Source organism: Nilaparvata lugens, chromosome 2, assembly GCF_014356525.2.
Source record: "Nilaparvata lugens isolate BPH chromosome 2, ASM1435652v1, whole genome shotgun sequence".
Taxonomy (NCBI): Eukaryota; Metazoa; Arthropoda; class Insecta; order Hemiptera; family Delphacidae; genus Nilaparvata; species Nilaparvata lugens.
Genome location: NC_052505.1, coordinates 22614541 through 22639700, shown reverse-complemented (window position 1 = coordinate 22639700; position 25160 = coordinate 22614541). Strand labels below are relative to the sequence as shown.

Genomic DNA, 25160 nt, shown 5'->3' with positions numbered 1-25160 from the left:
TCGCTTTCGTTCAAGCAGCGCGTGCCTGTGCTCGCTCGCTGACTTCACTCTGCTCCTTCACCAAACTAGCGGTGCTCCGCTGCTGGCTCGACGGTTCCAAGCTTCAGTGCTGTTTTCTTGCAATCTGACTGTGAATTAACCAAACGTGCTGCTGAATCCTGAATTATTGTAGGGGCCTACTTTGACATGATTTTGAAAACTTCAATTCGATAAGAAATAACATTGGATAGTCTTTGGATAAAGATTAAGTACTCTATAATTATAGAGAATCAAGTACTAGTGAAAGTACAGTAATAGTATTGAGTGATGAGTATTGAATAGTATGAGTATAAAATAGATAAAAATAAATATTGGATCATAGACTTGATATAAATTCTTCGGAAATGTATTTGTTCCTTTTTCCAACACAATCCAGATGCTCATACCAAAAATTCAAAGGGTTTTTATTCAAGGTAGCTTGGTAGCATCAACTCATTTTTCACAAAAATAATATGCAGTACCTATCAAATTTATGGTAAACTCAGTACCTAAAATTAATCCAAGAAAATAAAATACCAGTGTAGGTATTAAGATCCTAAATAATCACTGTCAATGAACAAGAATTTTATTAATGTAATGATCCTACAAAAATCAAATTCTGACTGATGAACCATAGGTTGCAAGACTTTTAGCGGAAACGCTGCATCCGTTTTCCATTTGCTAGAATTGCGTGGAGACAAGATGCGTGCAATGCAATGTAACAGCATTTCATCGCCATTGATACACGTACACACTGCACACATGTAAGGAGGTCGCTTTCACTACTAGTACTTGCCAGTACATTCTGCACCTTCGTAGGAGTTCAATGCAACTTCACAAGTAGTTGTGAATATAATATTACAATGAAGCAACATGATTGAATCAGACGAATCTCGAAAATGTAAATTGCACCATTCAAGATAGTTTTTCAGAGAGGGGGGCGAAGTCATTGAAATTCTTGGCAGTCCCAAAATCAGCAGTGTTCAAAATAACGACTCAAGCACTCAAAACCTTTTTTGCGAGGGTGCCTTATTTATGGAGGGGCACCTGACTGAAAGCATTGCAAGCAAGAATAATCGTATTAGAAGTAAAGCCAGATTACTTGACTAGAATATTTTATATTTTTGACTAAAATGGACTCTCATTCTAATTTATCCATAATCAGGTGATAAAGTTTACACAGAAGAGAGTATGAACATTGTTGAATTATTAAAGATTTCAAACAATTAACATTTCAGTGCACCACAAAAACTGTTAGGTACAGAGCATACTATTCGTCTAGCATATAATTTTTTATTGATATATACGGAAAGGAAATGGAAAATGTTTTTCAGAATCATGAAAAAGTAAATCAGTCCGTTTGAATTGTTGGAAAGCTCAATCAATGTTTTAGTCTGGTGTTTCATCATTTTAATGAATTGGGATTTGTGAATCATTGAATACAAATTTCAAATGTTTACGATGAGAGAAAAAATCAAAATCATACCAAAGAATATTTTCGTTGTCATCCGAAAGAATTTACTTATAAATTATTCCGTCACTAACCAAAACAGTAGCAGCCTAATCTACTATAGTTTAGCCTAATATTTAGAAGCCTGAGTGAGGATTATTGGATTTGGAATGAGCATTGACACAAACGTACATTCTTTCAAAATTCACACGCGTCAACTGTCAAGTCCCACAAGAATAGGACACCCACTTTGGTCCCATCAACATTCAAAGAAATACTCGTTTGTAAACAAACCAGCCATTCGGAAAGCTGAGTGAAAGTGAAACTCTTCCTTCGAAAACTCTACTACTACAACCCGTTGACCTGGCCATCAAGAGACGACGAAGGGGGGCTTAGTGAGGTTGAATCCTAACAGTTCGTTAACCAAAAGAAATGCAGATGGAGCAAGGGATTTACGGTACGGGAGTTGAATGAAGACATTCAAGCTATGTATGGAAATTCATACCGATTTATCATAGATGAGAGTTGATGGAGAGGAATGAGAGAATAGAAACAGAGGAAGGAAGGGTAGAAGGTGACGAACTACCCATTTTGGAAAAACTACACAAAGGTAATGAAAGCATAAAAAATATGGTATTGGAATAGATGAAAGAGTATAATGCGGAAAAGAAGGAATGGATAATAGTGTAAGGTGCAAGTGTATGGGATATCTGCATGAGACTTTGCGTAGTGCATCTATATTTAGAAGGCACACTCTCATATTGATCTAACCCGCCAAACGGTGAGGGAGTGAGACGGGTTGGGTCTCCATTCCCCCTGATGAAACTGAGAGTCGACACGTACATAGGCCTCCACAATGCCTACCGTATATACAGATATAAATAGCGGCTTTGGGCTATCGATCTCAGCCATTGTGGCTCCCAGCCCGACCTGATGCTCACTTGCGCCGACAGAAACAGGTCACATGCTGGGCGGGCGGGCGAGCTGACAATTCTAATGGGTGATAATCTATTTATTCATTCAATTATCGGCATTGATACATAACATGACCAGAGAGCGAGAAGATTAAAAAATCTTCTAAATTTTAAAATTTAGACTGCCTAAAAAGCAATCGTTAGGACATGTCAGAGGCCCTGAAATTGATCAGTTGCGACCTGAAAACTCTGAAACTTGACCCTGAGCCAGCCAGGTCACTCAATATTATTATTATTATTTAGCGGGAAGATTCAACTAACGTTTCAAGCCCGTATGCGCCATCTAGAATTAAACGGAGGAAGATTAGCTTTTCGTTTAGACTTGAATGCAAAATTATAATGAATAAGACCATATCAACAAGTAATCATAGTTTCACTTTTAACGTATAAAGTGCATATAAGGCCCTTACTATAACAGAAACCTGCTTCAATATCTACCACATTATTTAAGAAGTCATTTTTTGGAAGACTAATTCAGCTTGATTTCCAACTAATATCATGTTTAGACAAATTTCACGAATAGGCTTGTAATTGCACATTACATTGAGTGGTAATTCACAAGTTTTGATTGAAGAATGAATGTTTCTTCTCACTTCTGAATAATCTTCTCACTGATTAAAATTCACACGTCATTTACAGCTTGTAGTGAGAATAATACTAACACAACGATTCCGTAATGAAACCGTTTCATAGCATTATTAGATTAGTCACAATGTATCCTAAAAATATCTAGATGAAGATGTCTAATTCGACCTAATGTCTTATTCTATAATAAGTCATTTTATTTCAATTTGATAGTCATAAATGGGCATGGAGTTATTGATCTTAAAACTTTCGGATGTGTTATGACATTAGGTACGAGAAATCACAGATGCCCCAACACTAGTAGCTCGACAGTGCTTTGTATTCCTCATCATTTACACTGTTTTACTACTGTGGTTGGAATCGTTGAAAAAGTAGTCAGAATTGTAAACTACAGAACTTGAACTTTAGTCTACTCGGAAACCAAGAAGAACAAAATAAATTATAAGAACAGCAACAAACGGGTGGCGACGGAATGAGTTGCCCAACTCAGATTTAGCCGACCTTGTTTCTGGTCATGAAACCCATACAGGACCAAAACACTCCTCCTCCGATGTCAGTGATGTAACCTTGCAAATAACTGGAACTAGTGATAAATGCCTTCACAACTGCAACACTTCACTTCGCACGAGAAAACTTTCACTATACCAACATAACACTGAAAAGAGAATCAATCAACACAGATTCTCATGTGTCCTTGACAGCACTATTGATTGCCTAAAAACCTAAAAAGCATCAACCCAGTCCAAAAAAGATGTATCTTGTCTTTCATCAAACAACTACGAAAACCAATTTAAAAAAAAGAATAATAATTTTAAAAAATAAGTCTATTGACAAGAACAGTTTTTCAAATTCTGCCAACAATAACACATTTTATGATAAGGTTCTTATATATCTATCTGATATGTCTATATGATATGATCTTATATATCTATCTGATTATGATAGATATATCTATCTATTCTTACACCATTACCACAGATAACGTAGAAGTGCCAAGTCAGATTAGAATGTTTATAATATGATATTTCTTGAGTTGAAGACATAATTTATATTACAGTACTTGACACAAATCACATTCTACAACCAAAATTGGTTTTGCTGCTAATAGTGAAAATCCGGTTGCCTTCACGAGTTGATGTTGAACAAAGAAGTGAACAGTTGAAGTTGACAGTTACGATGCAGTGTACCAAATTACATTTTTTATTCAATACAAAATTGAAATCTTTTGAAATGTTTCAAAAGAAACAGAATTGAATGATAGATTTGTCTATTAGCATTTCCTCGTTTTATGATGATACAGCTCTTTCATACGAACAGACATTTTCATATGTTTTATTATTATTTTTACTTCTAACAATAAGCAACATACTAACAATTCAACTTAATAAGGAAATCCCATCAAGCAAATCACATTACAATCATAAATCCAATTTGAAACCCTGTATGAATATCCTTGACCGGCAAAACAGTGAATGCCTTCCCCATTAATGCATGGTCACTAGGACAACATTACGCCACTAGTGAACAGTCAGCTACTGAACTAAATTATTCTGAATCAACGCTTCCAAGTTACAACTTTCAGGCTTTGAATTGATAATTTGCAATAATTTACTAAATTTCCCTACTTCAAAATTTCAACGTTTTTATCTGATGATGTTTGATTTTTTGAAAATGAATGCGTTATGAATTTGTTACATCAATTGATGACTATTCATTATAAAATACTCAATTTATTTTCCAAGGTTTAATTTTTAACTTAGCTACAAGCCACACGAGCCTCTTTGTGCAGAATTAAGACAAGCCTCAATGTTTAACCAGAATGTTGATGATGACAACAGAATTGAGCAATACAAAGGTGTTCACATAGTCGCCATATTGGATTCACAACGGCATGTATGCAATTTAAAGTGCACTCTACAGATAGACCTCCTTCTCAAACACTACTTCTTCTTTTTCTTCTTCTTCTTCTTCTACCTCTTCTGCTGAACTAGTATAGTAGTTGTTAGTTGTGAGACGGCCAAGACCAAACAAATTTACACCACGGATCTAGGTCAACGGCGAATGTTGGCTCGTAACTAGTCGAGCAACAGTGCAGCTATAACCAAGCTTCTATACTTAGCACAGAACACTACATCATCATGGAAAACTACATCCAGAAAGTGCCTCATAAACGAGAATTCCAAAATAAAGAGACAAGCTCATTCGAGTTTTAAACCCAAAATTATGTGTGTAGTTTGGTGTAAACCTTAATTTGTACAAAAAATGCATATGAACATGTAGCACCAACATTTATTTCGAAAAACCTGTACCTCAAACATAAATGAATGTTATGAACGCATCACATTTTAGGCTACATTATTAGGTAATATAAGCTAGATATGTATATTAAACTCCAAAAAGGTAGATTGTTTAAACAATAATATTGCAATAAATAAAACAAGTTAATTAATTATGAAAGTTATTTCGATAAATCAACCTGTTTGGAATTAAATATGTAGCCTATATTACCTAATATGTAACCTGAAATGTGATGCGTTCATAACAAAGTATAGCGTAAATTAGCTACGGCATTTAGAATGTTGAATAGGAACACCTTCAACCTCTAAATTTTTTATTTTTAAGGTACAGGTTTTTCGAAAAAGGATAACAATCTTTCGTTCGATTTCAGAACTGAATTTTAACCATATTTGCATGCACTAATTCAATAGCTTAATAACTTAATAATTAATAGCTTAATAACATAGCATAATAAGAACAAATAATCATAACATAATAATAACATATGGCCCATTAATAACATCAAATTAGATCAACCATGATATTGACAGAAACGACAGAAGACTGGTCAATATTCATTAGCCACGCATGAGTTCACAACTCATGAGGGAATCATCATAAGTAGAGAAATTCAGTCCAATTTTGAGAGCTCCATGCCATTGAACCAGGCAGTGGTAAACAAAGAGTGGGTGGGTGGGAAACAAGCTCCTACCTCCTCACGAACTACCATTGTGAAAATCGATGAAAGCCGTGTTATTGTTGGCCAGCATTAAATAGACGCCCAATTCAGTACAGCACTATCCTGTCATCCACTGTCAATACATCCACTACCATTCAAAAATAGAATAATTATTGGCAAGCCTAGAGTACGAACTCCTAACATCTGTTGCATCACTCGAAATTCCTGAACAACTGCAAATAGACTAACTACCCTACCATAAATTATTCATGACATCGATTTCCATTCAAGTACCACTTGTTGAAGATCTAATGAGAGCAAGGAATACCATTGATTTTCAATTAAAATATCGACTTGCAGTCATAAAACCCACTGCAAAGTTTTGCAAAGACTAGGCAGTCTTGGTGTCCAATTCATTTTCAACAGAAAGCTATAAGTTATTGAAAAATGTGACATAAATATCATCTCCACTGATCAATAATAGCAACAGAAGGGGTTGTGATAAAATATTAAAGGCACACCGTACGATTAGGTAGTGGCGGATATAAACCATAAACCACAAAAGTTTCTAGTAGACAGAAATAAATACGTTTTGCAGCGTGTAACTTGGCACCACTTGATTACATGAAGACTATTGTCAATCTAATAATTTACCAGTAATGCGAAACATAATAATTCATGCCAGTGGAACAGCCCAATGCTAATCATAATTTACAAAAACAGTCTTGGATACCCAAGGATGAAAGTACAGTATATAGCTATCTATATACTATTCTTGTTGGAGACCAACAGTCTAAAATCATAGAGAAACAATAATATAAGAAGATATCCCATGGTATAGGGCGTTCATGTCGCAACTTTTAATGTTATCTCAAGCCGATAGTTGACATAGTTATTTCCCATGAAGGTCTGTGACGCTGGTAGTCTCTCATATTGTGCCGTTCATACACTCTAACCCTAACTAAACATTACACATCGAAAATAATCGACATTAATTGGCTTGAGTTAGCAGTAAAAGTTGCGACATAAACACCCTATACCATGGGATATCTATGCTATTTTTCTCTATGCTAAAATCAAGCTAAAGATCTGCAGTTCAAATCCATATCATTAAATTTCAATTTTATAATAAATATTTTTTCTTTCCAATATCAATGCGAATTTTTGGGTCTTGAATAATCATAAATTATGCACTTGTTATTAAATTTGAATTCAGTAGGAACTCACCATGCTGACCATGCTGTCTATTGCTCTATTGAATCTATCGCAGAGCGATTTCATACTAGTGTAGCTGAAACATACAGAATTACCAAATTAACATTTGTTACAAGGATACGACTTTAAGCTTTTTTTTTTAAATCAGCATTAGAGCTCTGCACTGACAGTCTAACAAACAAACTCAACTGATAATATTAGTAAAACAACTGCAACTAAATACAAAAATGAGGTCAAGTAGATAACCAACAACCTATTACGAGCAATTACCGTACTTCAATGTTGATAGCAATATGACTAAACAATGAAAAATTTGCAAAAAAAAATATAAAAAAAAAAATATTGAAAATACAAAAAGTTTGATGAAAATTCAATCTTTTGTATATTTTGTATATTATTCAATTTTCGAAAATACCAATGAAATTTGAATCCATACCGTAATTCATTTTTCAAATCAAAAGAGATAATAGACAATTTGAAAAAAGAAGCCCAATAATCAGTTCCGTTAATTAAAAAAATTAATTATTATTACTGAAAATAGCTTCAAAATCTTTTGAAATAATATAAAGTATCATCATAATTCAGATGAAAATGATATAGTAGTAAAGTATAACTCATTTCAAGGCCAACTTAGATTGTACTACAAGTAATAAAATAGCAATAATTCATATTGAGCTGCGTTATACGCATAAAAATTCATAAGCTTACATTATCAATCAGTATAAAATATCATTACTAGCAACATAATTATGGTTTTGGATGTGCAATAGATGCAGAGTCACATCACACCAGAAAATAAGTAGCTGGGATTTTATAAAAACTTTATTTCACGTCATCCTGATGCAAATGAATTTGTAAGAAATTGAACTTTACTGTATATAACTACATGGATTGAAGTTGTATATTTTATTTTACATGAATACGTGATCCTGATACATAGAAAAACATAATTTTTAATGAAGTAAACCATGGCTTACTTTAGATATAGTAGGCTGTGAGTAAACTAAACTATGTAACTACATGAATTATATTTTAGTGATTTATTTATTTTAAATTCAAATTATTGATGTGGTGCAGTTCAAACAGTTTTGTTTAAATGAATGAATTAATAATTTATTGGTATAAGTATAGTAAAAAAGGAAGTTTTAGGTGAGCGCCTAGTTTTCATTCCATTGTAATATTTGTGATGAAATAAATAAGCTAAACAAAATGAGTAATACCCCGTTTCTGCTATCACTCAGATTATATGATATTAGTATGTAAGTTAGTTGATCAGAAAATAAAAAGCCAAAAGGTTGCATAAAACACACATTGTTCATAAAATTGTACTCAATCAGGAAAAGTACAATTTATGTGAATATAAATAAATTATATGAAAGTAACACTAATTAAAAATGTTGGGTTTTTATATACAATTTTGATAAGAAATTGTTGGAAGCGTTCCTCTATCAAATAGTAGAAGTACTACATTGGTACATAGAAATAATATTGTTGGTCACAAATTTTATTTTTCCAATAAAGGATTAATAGCAATCTAATAAAATCTAATTGGAAGAGGGAAATAGAAGTTCAATTTTGATTGGAATTTGTGCAATCAGCCAAACTTGTTATTGAGTAATGAAGAGTTAATCAATCTTAATAACCATATCACAAATTTATTACTGTAGTAAAGATGATTAAATTGAATAAAAGATTACCTTTTGGTGTCATAGTCGGTGAGAATGTTGTTTTCTACAGGCAGTTTCAGTTGAGGAAAATCCTCGATCACCCATCTGAAAAAGTAAAAGTAACAAATATAGACTCAAATGTTTTTATGAGATAGACAAAAAACGGCAGAAGAATATAATCAACATAATAAATAAATATAATCCTCAAATTATATAATGTAATCAAACCTTATTAATTATTTATTGTTAAATTATTCCACCTGAATGTGCAAATTGAATCTTGAGCCTCTTCATAATTACCATTTTTTCTCTCTCTCAAGATATAGGAAGGATCTTATCCTTCAATCTTGAATAACCTTAATTTCTAGAATCAATGACAATTTGTTTTGTGACATGTATGGAAAGGTTTCAAGGTTAAATGCCCGATAAGGTGAATTCAACTAAAAATTTATAAACCGAAGATTTTCAAGTGATTAGCAATGAGAATAATACATATTTTATTCTATTTTCATGGTTAGTTTTATGAGTGGATTGAATGCTAAAGTGAATTCTATTCTACAAATGCATAGTTAAGTGATCAGGTGAGAAAGGTTCAGCCATTCACCCTCACTATACGTCATCCTAAACTTCACTTCCCCTACATTAATTTTTTTTTCAAAACCCTTGTATCTAATGAACAAGCCTCCTCAGCAGCCAGGTGTCTGACAGAATGTTGAAACACAGCGGAAAGAAGACAACGATTGCCACAAGGCAATCAGCTGTCGAGGCACGAGCTACACAACAAAGAAGAAAAATGAGAATAAAAAAAGATGTAACTAGAGAGAGTGAAGAAGTAATTTGATATGAGATGGAATAGAAAAATGGTGAAAAATATTCAATAAATATAAATAAGAATACAAAGCAATGAGGAACATTGAAAACTGGAAGAAAATATAGAGAATAGATGAAAATAAAAGAAAATGACAGAGAATGCGTGAAACATTGTATACAGAAGAAATAAATATATGTGGATCAAGGAAGAAAAGACAAAAGTTTAATGAAGAACTGAAGATAATAAGAGGTAAAGTGAGTGAATGAATAAAATGAAAAGTTGTGAGAAGAAGCAGAAGGAGAGGAAAAGAAGAGAGTGTAGCACGTGTGTGTCTGTCTAGACTCATGTTTGTCTACCATCTGCCTCATTCCCTCATTTTGTGATAAGTATGTTAGACCCTCTACTTTGACCATGATGATTATAATGGTTATTACAACCAAGTACAGCTAAGACAGCTTCCCTGTTGCATGTGCATTGCATACGGGTAGGTAGAGTCTTAATTGATGGAAATGGATGAACCGTTTTATTTTTTTTTTTTCAAAATTAGTGACTCCTAAGGGTTGACTTGCATACGCTGTACTGTCAAGTTCACAAGTATAAAAAATAAATCATTACTTTCCATTATGAGTTTATTCAACAAACATAGACTAATAAAGACGAAATTTAATCTTGTAGATGAAAATTATAATACCTAATCTCTCGGAATTGTTATAATAAAATTGTTTGATATAAAATAATGGCATTGTGAAAGATAATAATGATGAGAAATGTTAAAAACTCCTTTAGTTATTAGTTGAATAATTAGCAAATAATTTAAATTTGAAACTATCCACTTAATTCCGACATCAGCAGATTCAAATTTCTTACATAAATAAAAATTATTTGAAAATAAAAAGAGGAACCTAGACAGTAGTTGCACAGCACCAGGAACTGCAGGCAGGCATAGAAGGGGAAAGGGTGAGGGGAAGGTGGCAGGATGAGGCGTGAAGGTCATGCACCGCGATGGATGGTGACCTTGATCAGAAAAGTTACGACATCTGCTCTGCCCACACAGTCACCGCTCACAGCTGATTTCCCCCCACCCACACAACTATATGCGCATGCGCTATTCATGCCATCATTGGATTTTTTCTTTTTATTACTATTTTTTACCTGTACCACAATCATGTACTATTTTTCTCACAATAGACAAAGGTTGGATATAAATATAATCCTTTTCTCATTCAAACACATCAGGATAAAGGGAAACTTAGAATAACTGTTATTTTTATATAAATCTGTTTTCGGCACGTTAATTATTGTATTTTTATCATCTTTTGTCATTTTTTTTCAACAGTTTGTGACACCCTGTCATGGCTTCCAACCGTTTCCTATATGTCTGTATCCTCACAACGCTAATTTATTCCTGTCAATAACTGGAATAAAAATAAACTTAAGTTACTAAAATTTTATTCCTGCTAATCAATGATGAGATATAAATATTGGAATCATTGATGAGTATTTGGGAGTAGTTTGAATATCCTTCTTCACTCCCCGTAAAAAAATTATAGAATAATTTATCTTAGAATATAGTATGTCACCATACTTCGCTACGGAACTCCTCCGTTCCGAAGCTATTTCACTCCATACACTACGAGAAGTAGCTTTTTATGGAGAATTTATTGATTGTGACTTTATTTCCAGTTTTAATTTTCATTTTTCAACATTTTCTATTCAGTTTTACCATAATTTGGAGAATAGGTTATTGTAAAAAATTCACAGATGGATTATGGCCTCATTGGAAACATTCAACAAAATAAGCAGTCGGTGAATAATACAGATATCCAGCTTCGAGCCTCAGAGGAGATTGTGATCAATCATAATACAGTATTAAAACCTGGAGCTAACAGATTCGTCAATCAATCAGCCTCTTATTTCTATAGTCATACAGCAATCTTAAAAAATCCAACGACATTCAAATACAGTATCATGTTTCCGTGGGAAAAATTTGTTGACATTATTTTTTTAAAACTTGAACTATTTCACTCGAGCGAACGAGAGCAGTAAATGAAGTGTGATAGATGAGGACAGAATACCAACAACCAACCAAAAGCATCTAGTTCTTGAAAAGCCCTCGTCGTCTTCTAATTTTGTAAGCGAGAGTCATGCCGCGCTTTCATAATTTTTTTCTAGAGTGGGCGAAGTTTGATTGGAAAAGGTTGAAGATGGCTTGGAAGAAGACGGATGAAAACAAAACAAAAACGACGAGTCGAAGAGAAGAGAAGAAAAAGAGAAGTAGAAATATTTGGGAAAAGAGGGTCGTCGACCTGGTCCAATCAGTGGGCGACTGGATTCAAGGTCACTTCAAACCCCCCACCCCCAGCAGCTAAAAACTGACTAGCCGAATTTCTCTGTGGGAAAACAAAACAACAAACAAAAGAAAGAATCTGACGGCTTGGCTTGCTACTTGCTACTGCCACCTTCTGAATTTGAGCAGCACAATAATTGCATTATCGCCTCCTATCCTGTTCAACCGTAGCATATCAACAATTTCATGATCTGATTTGCTATTGGCTGCGCTATCAACAAGCCTTGTTTTCATCTCCGATCAACCAGGAGAATCAACCAACATTCAGTTATCATCCTTCATCATAACTGAAAGAGACAAAGTTGATGATACATACAGTCCTATATCATCATTTGAACCACTTCATCTCTGATTGATTAAAATGCCAATTTTTCAATCAAATAATGAACTGGAAGCAATAATTTTCCTTATTCATCACCTTTTACCGGGGATCATTTTTGTTTAACAATTCTACAGACGTACGATAAGGTTTTTGTACCTGGCTTACAACAACAATATTGATATGAGCGTTTCATGATCTAAACTTTTGCTGACATGCAACTCTACAGGGAGGAATTCCAACTACAACTGTCATGGTCGTCTATTCCCAGAGAGAATAAAATGTATATTCTATACTCACTGTCTATCCCTCGAGATCCAATATTACTAAGGGTGGCCACTGACGTCAGGACTAGTGTGTTGAACATGTGTGTACACACAAGTCGTCATACATTGAGTTATTACAGCGAAAGGCTTTGAACAAGAGTTTTCTAAGGTTGGGATTTTTATAACTTCGATTTTTAGTTATTTTTTATTTGCTACTCTATTTGAGATTATTTTGAATTATTTTTGAATTATTTATCATTATAATTTGTAACTTTCCAGAGGTTTATTTATTGTTATTGGATGTTTATTTTATGTTAGAAGCTGCTGTCAAAAATTTGTTTTTTGTTCGAAAGCCTCTCGCTGATGACAACATGCATGACGAGCATGTGTAAACACACATGTTGAAATACACTTGTCCTGTCATAAGTAGCCACCTTACACTACTTGATATTACTTGAATGATTCTATTCCAAACCTTTCATGGAGCCTAACCTTTCCAGTGGGACCCCAGATAATTTTAGTTGATAAATACTCAGCTAGTATTTATTTTAAATCTATTCAAATGAATTCAAAATATGCCCACCTACAGCGTTGTATGTCGTCAAAATTTCTGAGCTTGATCATTTTTATCGGCACTTGAAAGCACGACAGCACAAAACGGCAGGCCTTATTATTCTATAATGAAGGCTAGACGCTGGATGTAACGCCCATGAAGTCAAAACAGATTTGAAAACTAAAATGTAAGGAATTATCGAATATGTAATTATTCTCACGCTAGACGCTTACCTTAATTTTTGTTAGAGGATTGAAAGGTAATCGTATTGATGGCTATCATAGCCATTTGATAGGACCATCAAGAGTAATCAATGATAATTTTACAATTCTACTGCTTGAATGATCTACTGATTCAACTAAAAGTAATTGGTCACACAGTTTCCAACAATATCACCGTGAGACTGCAAGAGAAGTACATGTTGGGTTAATTATGTTAGTAATTTCAAAATAACTGAATAATATGGACACTAATTTCAAAAACCTTTTTGAGTAAATGTAACAAAAATAGAACGTTGAATGTGATCCATGCTGTAAGATTTCTTCAGTAATCCATAACCATCATTGAATTTGCACTCTCCAATCAAGGCTCAGCCTCTCTCATCACACCTACTATAAAAACATAGCAATCTCTCAAAATACAGAGCTCATCTTCAACCAAAAACTAAATAAATAACCAAGCCATCAATATACTTCAGTGAATAATTAAATCAACATAAACCATTAAAATATTATGCCAAACAATAAGTATGTCTCCTTGGTACATGGTGTGGTGGAGTAGTTCAACAGGTGAGCGGAAGAAGAGAGAATCAACGAGAATGAGATAGAGAGACATGGAGGAATTGAAGTCCCACTGAGGCATCCTTGCGATTATTCCAATCTATCTCGTTATTACAGCAACGCTGCCATGAGCAACGGAGACTTGGCAACGTCGGATCGAAGAAGTCGAACGACCTGTGAGCAATGATGACGTCACCTGATTACAGAGACTGACTTGCCAACGCAGAGCTTCCTTTCTACAACACCCCAACAACACACAAAGCGCGACGCGTCCTAGTGCATGGAGAACTGCTCACCAATCTTCTCAGGAAAAGGAAGAGCAGGTTTTCACATCCAGAGATCCAGACCTGACTGGTCTTCCACCTTCCAGTGCCTGCACAGCTGCACCACGATATAACTGTACTGTTATTCAACAGTTAGGAATAAAATATTTGACAAATGATAATTGAATTGCATAAAAATTTCAGGTGAAAGTAAGATCGAAACTTTATTAAAACATTTTAGTTATTTATAATATTTTTATTTCAAATTGAATTCAATGAAACACAGTTTGCAGAATTACTATTTTCTCAACCAACTATTGAAGCCTATTCAAGTTTTTATCCTATACTATTGAACGAGCAATTTCTGTTTAGATGTTTGTATTTCACCGGATCTCGAATATGGCTCTAACGATTCTCACGAAATTCAGAACATAGTAGGTTTATAATATAAAAATTCGATTGCACTAGGTCTCATCCCTGGGAAAACTCGCTGAAGGACATTAAAAGGATAATTATTATTCTTGTCTTCTCTGATTTGGTTCAAGTGAAATTAAAATATAACCGGCTTTTGTGCAACCGGGCCTTTGTGAGAGAAATTTTTTTATCCCTCTGGGAATTAATCTCAATTCACTGTGATTAGATAGAACATCTCTGTATGAACTATGAATATTATTATAATCTCTCCTTTCGTAATAAATTTTTATGCTTTTGTACTCCAGAGCGAAACTCGGTCCCCGATATTTTTATACTAATAGAATAATAATAACAATATTTCCCTGAAATATGACCCTACCGTATTAAATTTTCTCCCTGGAGAGTTGGAAAAATGTTTTACTGGGAACTTGACTTATTGAATTTTACTGGGGACTGGGCCTAATTCTCCCTATGGACTAAAATCAACAAAATTTGATATTTGATTGACGTAGAACGAAATCCAGCACAAACCAAAACATGGTCGCAAGTCGTCTGCTTAGTCCGTAGTGTCTGTAGTCCAAGAGATTTTTGTCCTTTTGTCCATTTGTTCTTTGTCCTTTTGTCCATTTTTCCAGATTTTTGTCCTTTCATTTATTGATTTTGATTTATAAAATAATATCGTTGAAGAATTAATATTATTGGTGAAGATATTAAGATGCTGGAAAAATGTGGAGTTAATCATCGGAGTCCCATAATAAACAAATACAGTATTATTTTTATTCCACTAAAAATTGATTTCGAAGATGGAATTAGATAAAACTAAGGGTCAGACCATGTTTTGCTGGCGCCAACAAAAACAGCCAATCGGTGAGCTTCCTGCCCTGCCGACTCTAAATACGCCTGAAAAAACACTTACTATGGTCTGGTCCTAACTGTCCGATTTATTGTCCATTACTCAAACCATCAAACAAAGGGTTTAAACTTTCCACTGATCCACTTTGGTATGTTATCTCACATAAAAACACTAGTAGATATTGAATTCAAAGAAATAACTACAATACTAACAGCCTTGCTGGAAGTTTCAATGAATGAGAAAAAATACACACCTACAACCTTGAAAGAGAAAAACTCTAGTGACCTTGAATGACTATTATAACTTGCATACAAATGACAGGAATTTATGACGCAGATAGTTAGGTAGTGGTAGTCTATTACTGGCATCAGGCCAGGCTAGACACAGCTAGCAAAACAAACTGGACTTATCCTGCAACTACTGATAAAATATTGAGTAAAATAAAGCGTTTCAATATTTCATTTCAATTTTTGTTTATAGTTAGGGACAGGGCTCAAGAAACAAAACAAAAATTAATATTGAAATCAAGTGGATGAAATGGAAATCTATGGAATAAGCCAACCACAATGAAGAGGAATACTCAGTTATGTATGACAAGATGAGTGATTAAAAGACAAATCATGACTATGGATGAAAATAAAACAAGAAACTTACTCGAACAATTTTCCTTTCACGAGTTTCAGTTAATAATAATTAACTCAATAATAGTTATAGCACTGGAATATTTCAAAGTTTCATAAAAAATTAGCTTAAACTTAAAGTACTTCATTAATGAACACCCTTACATAATAGAAGAGATGAAGACGTACTTCCAATACAATACATCTTGAGAACGGTGAAAATTGAAACAGGGATTCAAAACTTGTTATGAAACAACTCCACTTTCAGTTTTGTGTCGATAACCGTAGTGCATATAGTGAGATTGAGTATTAGCATTCCTTAAAAATAATAACATCAAATCTTCCCACCCATTCAAGCAATGCTCAATCTGAATCTCACACTAGATATAGCCAAAGCTGATTTTTACTTACAGGACTTGTAGGAATCTGTTTCTAATGTGTTTTGTTTTGGCGTGAATATTTACGTATGTAAGCTACTAGCACTACTGTTTTATGTGTTGTTAACATGTGCCATGTTAGTTAGATGAATAGTATATTAAGGATTAAGAGAAAAATAGTAAAATAAAGTCAATTGAGCTTAAAACTCTGAATGTTCTTCACAGTAAAGTACTTTCGATTTTCTTGTATCATTTCTTATTCTGTAGTTTGAACCACATTTATAAATATAACAGTGGATGCCAGGGAACCAAAACTTCTCAACTTAAAAATTGAGAACCAGCAGATGAAGAAACCGGTTCAACTCACAGTTCCTCAACGTTTTTATGCAAAGACCACATTCCAACTGGTCCTTACCACCATATATACTGGTCTACCGTAAAACAAACTGGTGTCCGCTAATATAAGCTGTAACGTAAACTATTACACAGTATTATGGAATAGCATAGTGGTAAAGTGATAAACTCATTCTAGACATCAACGGTCTAATCCCAGCCTAAAATTCTTTTTGTCAAATTATTTAGGAGTTGTGGAAGTTGAAATTTGGAGAAAACTAGTTAAGAATTTCATATTTTTTTAGATGGTTTGACAATGAATCGAGATATTTGAGATTTCAGAGCTTCTCAATAACAATGAATCATTAGTAAATAATTACTATCCTGGATTAAATACGAATAAAAATCATTCTCTGAGAAAATAACCTCCTTCTTGAACAATTCCTGAAGATTCAGCAAGACTTCTTGCAGCGTTTTAATAAGAATTGGAGCATTCTTGTTTACATTATTCGTTGTTCAAGAGCTTTAATGCTTATGGATGGATCTGTTTGAAGAGCTCATCAAATAGAATTGTAACTGGAGAAATTCAATGTTCCACCAAATACAAGTAATTTTAATGAATATATGAAGTAAGAACAGGATTTGCGATATACTCATACAAATACTATAACACTTATATAAGATGGGAATACAATGTATTTTAATTCAGAAGTTATAATAATTGGAGTATGAATCAAAATACATCCATTGGAAACGAGCAGCAAATAGTGTATTTTGTATTTACAATCTAATAATATTCAATGCAAGACACTCAAATTGCTCGAAAAATCGAAAGTATCTTCGGCAGTAATAGATAGTGCTACTCCATGTGAATGTAATCTACTGAACCGACTACTCAGACAACGGAAAAACAGTTGTAGAACGAATTGATAAATGAATTGCAGGGAGAGAGAATCTCTGAGAAGCAAGGTCAATGCCCCGCCGAAAATATTACTACCTTACTACAGTGCCGAATCGGTCTCAGGCTTTTCTTTTTTGAATTGACAATTTATTATTAATCAATGAATGCAATCTTTCTCGGATACTTGAAGGCTCGATACACTTTTATGTATTTTTCCAAACTTGGGGAATATTATTAAACGAAAATCCAAATTAAATGCTGTAGTTATTAATTTTAATATCATTTGAATAAATGCAAATAAAATGCAATTTCTCATTAATTTCCATCTGCAAACCTAAAATATAGAATAAAATCCAGATTGCGTAAAAATGGAGATCAATTAGGAATATTGATATTCAGAATTCAATTCTGGAATCGTAATATCCCTCCTCTTTTCCTTTTTTCGCTTTTTGGGTTTTGGTTTGAAGACTTAAAAGGGAAGATAGGTTTGGAAGTTTGACAACACTTCCTTTGATTTTTTTCAGCTATCTTCATTATTACAATAATTAATAAAAGTTATACTTTCCCAACCTCCATTTTTCCAAGGTTTTGATTTGAATTACCAACTTCTAGTCTTGTTGCATTAAAACCTCACACGATATCCTGATCCATTTTCTCTTAGTTACAAGGGTGAGAGGTCTTTACAAGCGTTTCAACAATCCTCACTCACAATTTGTTACTGCAGAAGGCCATAATTATATAGGAACAGCCGATGAGTTCAGATATTGTCCAGTAATAGTTAGTAAACACATTGTTTGATAAACTCATACTGGATTTTCTTTCTCCCTCTCATTAGAAAAAATTATCTACTAAATTACGGTTTCTGTGCAATGATGCCTGTGAATAGGGAATAGGTAGGTATTCATAAAATTTGAATATCCTTAAAACTACAATATTATCCTGAAGTCAACACTATCAAGAAGGCTGAGTCATACAGCATTGAGTTCAATGTAGCATGGAGATGGCGTTCACCCTATCCCCACACTACGACTCTCCTTATTGCCGAAATTTATTGAAAAGGGTGGGTGAGGGGCAACAACCCTTGCAAGCGCCAACAAATCGATAATTGGCGCACTGACGAGTGACAGAGAGCGAGGGAGTGAGTGAGAGCGCAAGGGCACTCAAAGTAGTAAACACACCACCCCAGCTTCCGCTTTAATTCCAACTGACCTAATAGCGATTTTAGCTTGCTTAATGACATTAGCAGAATGATATCACCTTTTTTGCTTAGAGGGTATTCTGATACATATATCTTATCACATTTTAGCTGCATTTATCAAGTAAACGTATCATTTCAACTTTTTAAACTTGATGATTATATTTGAGCGATGCGGGCAAATATAATAGAATAAAGAAACTATTTATAGAATGGTTCTTCTATGATGATAGATAACATAAATGCATTAGACATCAATCACAAATGGAGTTGTAGGTACGGTAATGATGATTTTGAATTTTGATTTTTTTCTTAAATATAATTTTCTAGGAAGTACTAAACCTATTCACAGTTTTGGCTTTTCTAGCTTCGTTAGTTTACTGAGTACTATTCTAGTTAATGTCGTCTATGGCAAATGCAAGGCCGCTAAGACAAGTTGGCTTCTACAGCCAACAGACTTCTTTTAGTTGAACGTTAGGTAGGCCAAGGATGTGTAATATTAGCATTGACTATTCTCAAGTCATGCATAATTGTAGGCCTAGTCCCAACTAACACATAGGAACCACTTTTGAAGCTATCTGCGACTAGAACGTTTGAATTACTTTCAAATAATTATAGAGCTATTGTACATGAAACACTTTTACTGAAGCTTTTTCATAAGTAGATTAATAAAATATACAAAATAATATTCTCCTATATTATATTTTTTACGCCAGAGCCTCAAATAAATAATCTTTAAAATTCCCAATAAGAAATAATAATGTAATACCCTGCTGAGAGATGACAGATCATTGTTGCTACTTGATGTAGAATTTGTATCGTAACCCTAGATACAAAAAAAAGAGGACAGAAATGTACCAATCCTGTAAACGTGGCCAAATGTTATGAATGGTTCTAAAAATAAATTGATGCACTATTTACAGTAGAAACTTCCGATTTGATAAATGATTAATACAATATGATTGTGACTAAAATTCAGTGTTATTGATTTAATTAAATTAAAATTTTATTGTGGTTCGAATTAAATGTTCATATTTGTGGGAAATAGGTTGATTTGAAGTTGAAAAAGTAGAATGGAATAGTAAATTGGCGCAAAGTGACTATCTACAACACTACGGAGAACGGTATAGTAGTGTGCTGAAAAGTAACTGGGAGCGCAAAGACAAGGTCATTGAACTCTCTTCTAAACTCTCCCTGTAACCCAGTCCAATATTGTGACAGTTGTTTTGACTCAATGCTCAATATGATTAATGTTGATGTATTGCTTCATTTATTTTTTATTGAAGCATTGATAAAATTTTTGAAGAAGACTCGTTGACATTTTTGAACGTTGAACAAGTTTTTCAATCAATTATTATTTTTAAGTAATCAAGTTACCCTATATAATAAATAATTTTTTATTCGTTTCTTAATTTCTTTTCCATTTACGTACTCGTATTTGAACATTGTGTGTGTTGTAGTGTAGCTTCCCACAGATAAATAAAGCTCGTATGAACTTTTCAAAGCAATAAATAGCATTCATACATGCCGCCTAAGGTATACAACAAGAATTTATACGTTCTAAAATCAAACAAAATAATTCACTAAATTGCAAGATAGTTGTGGTTTTCCTCAAAGAATAAAAAAATTGTTCAATCAATTTTGACTTGATTGAGATATGAATATTCGAAAATTGAGAATTTATACTTGTGGAGAGAAATAAAATTGAAATAAGACTTCCAATACTGTAATTTGTAAAAACGAAAGCACAATATCTGCATTTAACATTTCTATTATAATTTCAGCACATCAAACTTCTATTGACCTACTCAGCACTGACAACTAAAACTGAGAACATTGAACTCTCTTTTTTCAACACACTATTGGTCAATTGTTAAAATTTTGCAGTGTCAACAATAAATTTGGCAGCTACATTTTTAGAAGAGCTTTGATGTAGAATAGTATTAATTCAATAACGTAGCTATAATATTACAAAATTCAAAAGAAAGAACAAATAATCCAAAATTGAACATCGATTACAAAAGAATAATAATGTGACATTGTGTGTAATTATTGCTATCTCCTCCTATGAATCAACCAGAAAGAAAATCAGGTAAATAGCTCAATCGTAGCAAAGAGCAACCATGGTAGGGGTAGTGGTCCACACTTGTTACAAACAGCATTCCAATTATTGCATGCTAGTATACAACAAATTTTGTTTAATGTGATCACCATACATGTTCCAAACTCATCCAATCCCGTATTCTCTAATGAACATCATCAACCTCACTACACATAGAAGTCTTAATCCCGGTTGCACAAAAGCATTTTCATAATTAAACCGTGATTAATGCCACGAGAACCAATCGGAAAAGCCATCTTTTCAAAATAGCCTTCTCTGATTGGATTTCTTGGATTTAATGGCGATTAAAATTCAACAGGCTTTTTTGCAACCGGGCTTTAGATGTTAGATCCTCATGGACATTACATTATTTCAGCAGGAAAAACATAGTTTCAATCCTCTTTCCGGTTGTTCTTTGTAGTTGATTATGCAAGCAGCAGACACAATTCAGCAGCATCCTCCTCAAAAGACATGTGTATTAAATCACCAATCACATGAATAAATTATACTAAAATGAAGATACTTTCTCAGGCGAGATTCAAGTCCCAGACCGCAAAATATATAAGAGTATTTTGCTTTTATAATATTCACATGTTGAAAAATATAATATAGATTTCCTCCTGGAAAATCTTTTCATTTCTTCTATCACCTCTTGATAGAAAAGTTTTTATGATTCACTGATTCTACACGTCTTGGAAGAGTTGTATTGGGAATATAGATGGTGAGATTATAAGAAATAAACTGGAACACTGAGACAAAGGCACAAGACGAGAGAAACATGGAATGGGGCAGCTGGATTGAGCATTGAAAACAAACTTTCACTGATGTTCGGCCGCCGGCATTTGACTCTAAACAAAGCACGCCATCACTGCCATTGCAGAGCAGTGCACCATTTCATAACAGACTGGCATTCTAACCTACCTATTCTATGAGCTCAAAAACTATGTATTTATATAAAAAATGGTTACTTTGTGTATTGTTCTATGTCAAGCAATGAATCCTCTTCATACTGACATCATAAAGTAAGGAAATATTTAATAAGGATTATTTTTCTATTATCTCTGCTGACATGTAGTAATACTGAACTACTTACAGTACTGTCTGTATAGCTTGTAATGAAATCACATTACTTTTACAAAAAAAATGAGCTAAACTAAACTGAAAAGAGATATTGTTTCTAAGGACTGTACTCCAGTACAGCATATTTTCGGTTTAGTAATCTATACTACATATTTTCAATTGAACAGTCCGGTTCAACCTGTTACAGTGGGAGTTCATTTCTCTGCGCCAATTGAGAATTTAATAAATAATATTTATTATATTAAAGTGGTATTATATAAGAAAATTCCAAATTACAATGCCGACTAGGTTTTACTGCAGCCTAAAGATTATGACAAAATTCTACATTTGACAAGCTCTACTTAAAACTTGGATCGACGAATAATAGCATTACTACCTGGATTGTCCAGTCTGGATTTCCAAACTACAACAATTCAATATTAAATAGTAGTGGCGTCTAAAAGCTTTCTTGGTATACAATGATCGAAGCTGGGTGGAAATATAATTTTCCCTTCTAGGAGGATAAGTGCCGCATCAACCGTAATCACCGTGAGCATAATAACAGTTGATTAAAACAATCTGGCTTATTCACATTAGACCTTGAAGTAAATAATTGCAAACTGAATTACAATCCACCAGGGTAATCTTGTATGCCGATTACACTAATCCGAAGAGCATTCATTCCACTGTCAAGTTCCCACAGTCTATTTACAGAGCAACCACATGGCTCAGCAGTTTTATTGTACCTTCGATACAGACTTGGCTTTATTCACTAGTCTTACTACACTACTAATAATCAGCTTTTTATATCAAGTATTGATTGATAATAATATTAATACTGATTAGCAGAACATGATTAGAACAGCTAAGGTGGTCATAAAATATTATCATAGAGAAACAATAGCGTAAGTAGATATCCCATGGTATAGGGCGTTTATGTCGCAACTTTTACTGTTAACTCAAGCCGATTATTGTCGATTTTTACTGTTCTGACCGGGTGAGAGTGTATGAACGGCACAATATGAGAGACTACCAGCGTCACACAGCTTCACGGGAAAGAACTACGTGGACTATCGGCTTGATAAGTTGCGACATAAACGCCCTATACACCATGGGATATCTACTTACGCTATTGTTCATCTATGATATGATTATGAGTAGAGAAGTAAGGGAATTCAGGATACTGATTAGATGTTATTAGTACTTATTGCTGAACAGTATTTTGAAGCTAGTATTAATAACAGTATAAATAACTCAGAAAAAGTCTAGTGTATCATTTAATAGCTGGTATCTTTTATATTTTTGCTGGTAAGGTTGCTGATTTTTGAGGTGCATTATTGAAAATATAACTAATTTTTTAGTAATGTAAATAAATTTACAGTAATTTAGACTGTAATTAAGATACTGCTTGTAATCTAATAGGCATAAGAATTGAAACCAATTAATCAAAGAAATATGTAAGTAAACCTATTCAATTTTTCTATTTATAAGCTATGTAAGTCACTCCAATATGCAAGTGAGGACAGAATGGAATTAAATTTACATGCTTGCACTCTCTAATTTAAAATAAATCATTCGAAAAACTGTGTGACCCAGTTGCTTCTCAAACATTCATTTTTTTCCCACCGCTCAGGCTTTCATAGGACAAAATCAAACGTTTTGAATGCACCGAAATCACCTCTCACTACGATCAGAGTTAAATTTATTAATAGCATCATCTGCACAAAAGCAAGAGGATATTCTATTTTTGTATCGGACACATTGGATTGGATGGCACCACTCCAAACGCCCTTCTCAACACTGAACAGGCATCTAGAAAAACACTCGCACAGCGGATAACATCTCAACGTTTTAAATTAGAACACGGTGAACGTTCCAACAATGCTATTTCACGACGAGTAGGGAGGGCAAGCAAACTACAACGTGAAATATACAATATCAGTTCAGTTGATTCAGTAATGTCTAAAAAATTAACACGTTCACTCTCGAATTTGGGACTAAACATCTTGCATCAGAAAGATACGTATCTATGTACTGTATCTTGAAAAAATAATCTTTACACAGAACTTGTAATAGTAATAAGATTCTACAAATCGATGAACACAATATTTTATTTTTAAAAACACAAAATCTTCGGTTAAGAAAATAATAAAAATATTAACTGCTAATAAGAACAACTAAGCTTCCAGTTGATTTTGTGATAGTGGCTAAGCTGGAATTTACTTTTTGAAAACAGGCATCAGTTGGATATGTCTCCAGCTATTGTAGTCAACTAGCGAGAAAATTAATTATGGTACAATTTAAAAGTGGAGAAAAATGTTTGTGCCCAAGTAAAAATAATACTATCTTGTAAAAAGATCTTGTACTGTGTGAAACATCTTCCTCCAGAAATTCACCTAGCTCATTAATAGTTCAATTCAAAATAAGGGACATTACCTTACTATAAGTTTAGTACTTCTACAAACTTAGAATTTTATGTTATAATGTATTTAAAATGTTGAGAGTATATTTGATAATTCTAATGATTCCTGGATTGTACTTTTTAAAACCAAAAAAACTAATATTTATATCGAATATATTAATTCTAATAACTAGCGCCTCAAGTATGCAATATTCTGTTCTTTCTTATGGAGCAGGTCTAAAATTGTGTGAGGATCATTGACCTCTAGCCAGACTCACGCTGTGCTTTAATAATTTCGCACACTCATTTTATTGCATAGTCGAGAGAAAGAGGGTGAGAGAGAGAGAGCCCAGTTGCCAAATATTGCAGAGCCGTGCCTGCCTGGCCCCGGCTCCAAGGGGTCAAGGTTACTGGCCAATATTATCCAAGGCTACTGCACCAGCATACCACCAAAAAAATGAGGAACAAGTGAGACATTTTAAGGGAAAGAGGAGAAACAGCAAAAGTTGGTACTAGAATAAGAAACGCAAGACACACAATTGAAAACGAATAAAACAATGATTATTTTCCTCTCAGATCTAGACACAGTTTTCGGTAATAGCCCAGTAAACAGTGTTCAGTCAAGGGAGGTTTTAGAAAGGCAATCAATTAATTAGGCCTCTCAGGGTTGATGATCATTGAATGATATCTATTTCGTCGAAAG

The 25160-nt window shown here is 33.7% G+C and overlaps 1 protein-coding gene across 4 annotated transcripts in view; it reads right to left on the bottom strand.

Annotated features, from left to right (window-relative positions):
• LOC111046533 (histone-lysine N-methyltransferase, H3 lysine-79 specific) overlaps positions 1-25160 on the bottom strand; it is an 85895-nt gene that overhangs the window by 55701 nt on the left and 5034 nt on the right. For all 4 annotated transcript variants that reach the window (XM_039420814.1, XM_039420815.1, XM_039420817.1 and 1 more), the window contains exons 3-4: positions 8896-8970; positions 7211-7274 (exon numbers count right to left, since the gene is read on the bottom strand). In XM_039420814.1, coding sequence (XP_039276748.1) covers positions 7211-7274; positions 8896-8970 — 139 coding nt within the window. The remainder of the gene's footprint in view (positions 1-7210; positions 7275-8895; positions 8971-25160) is intronic.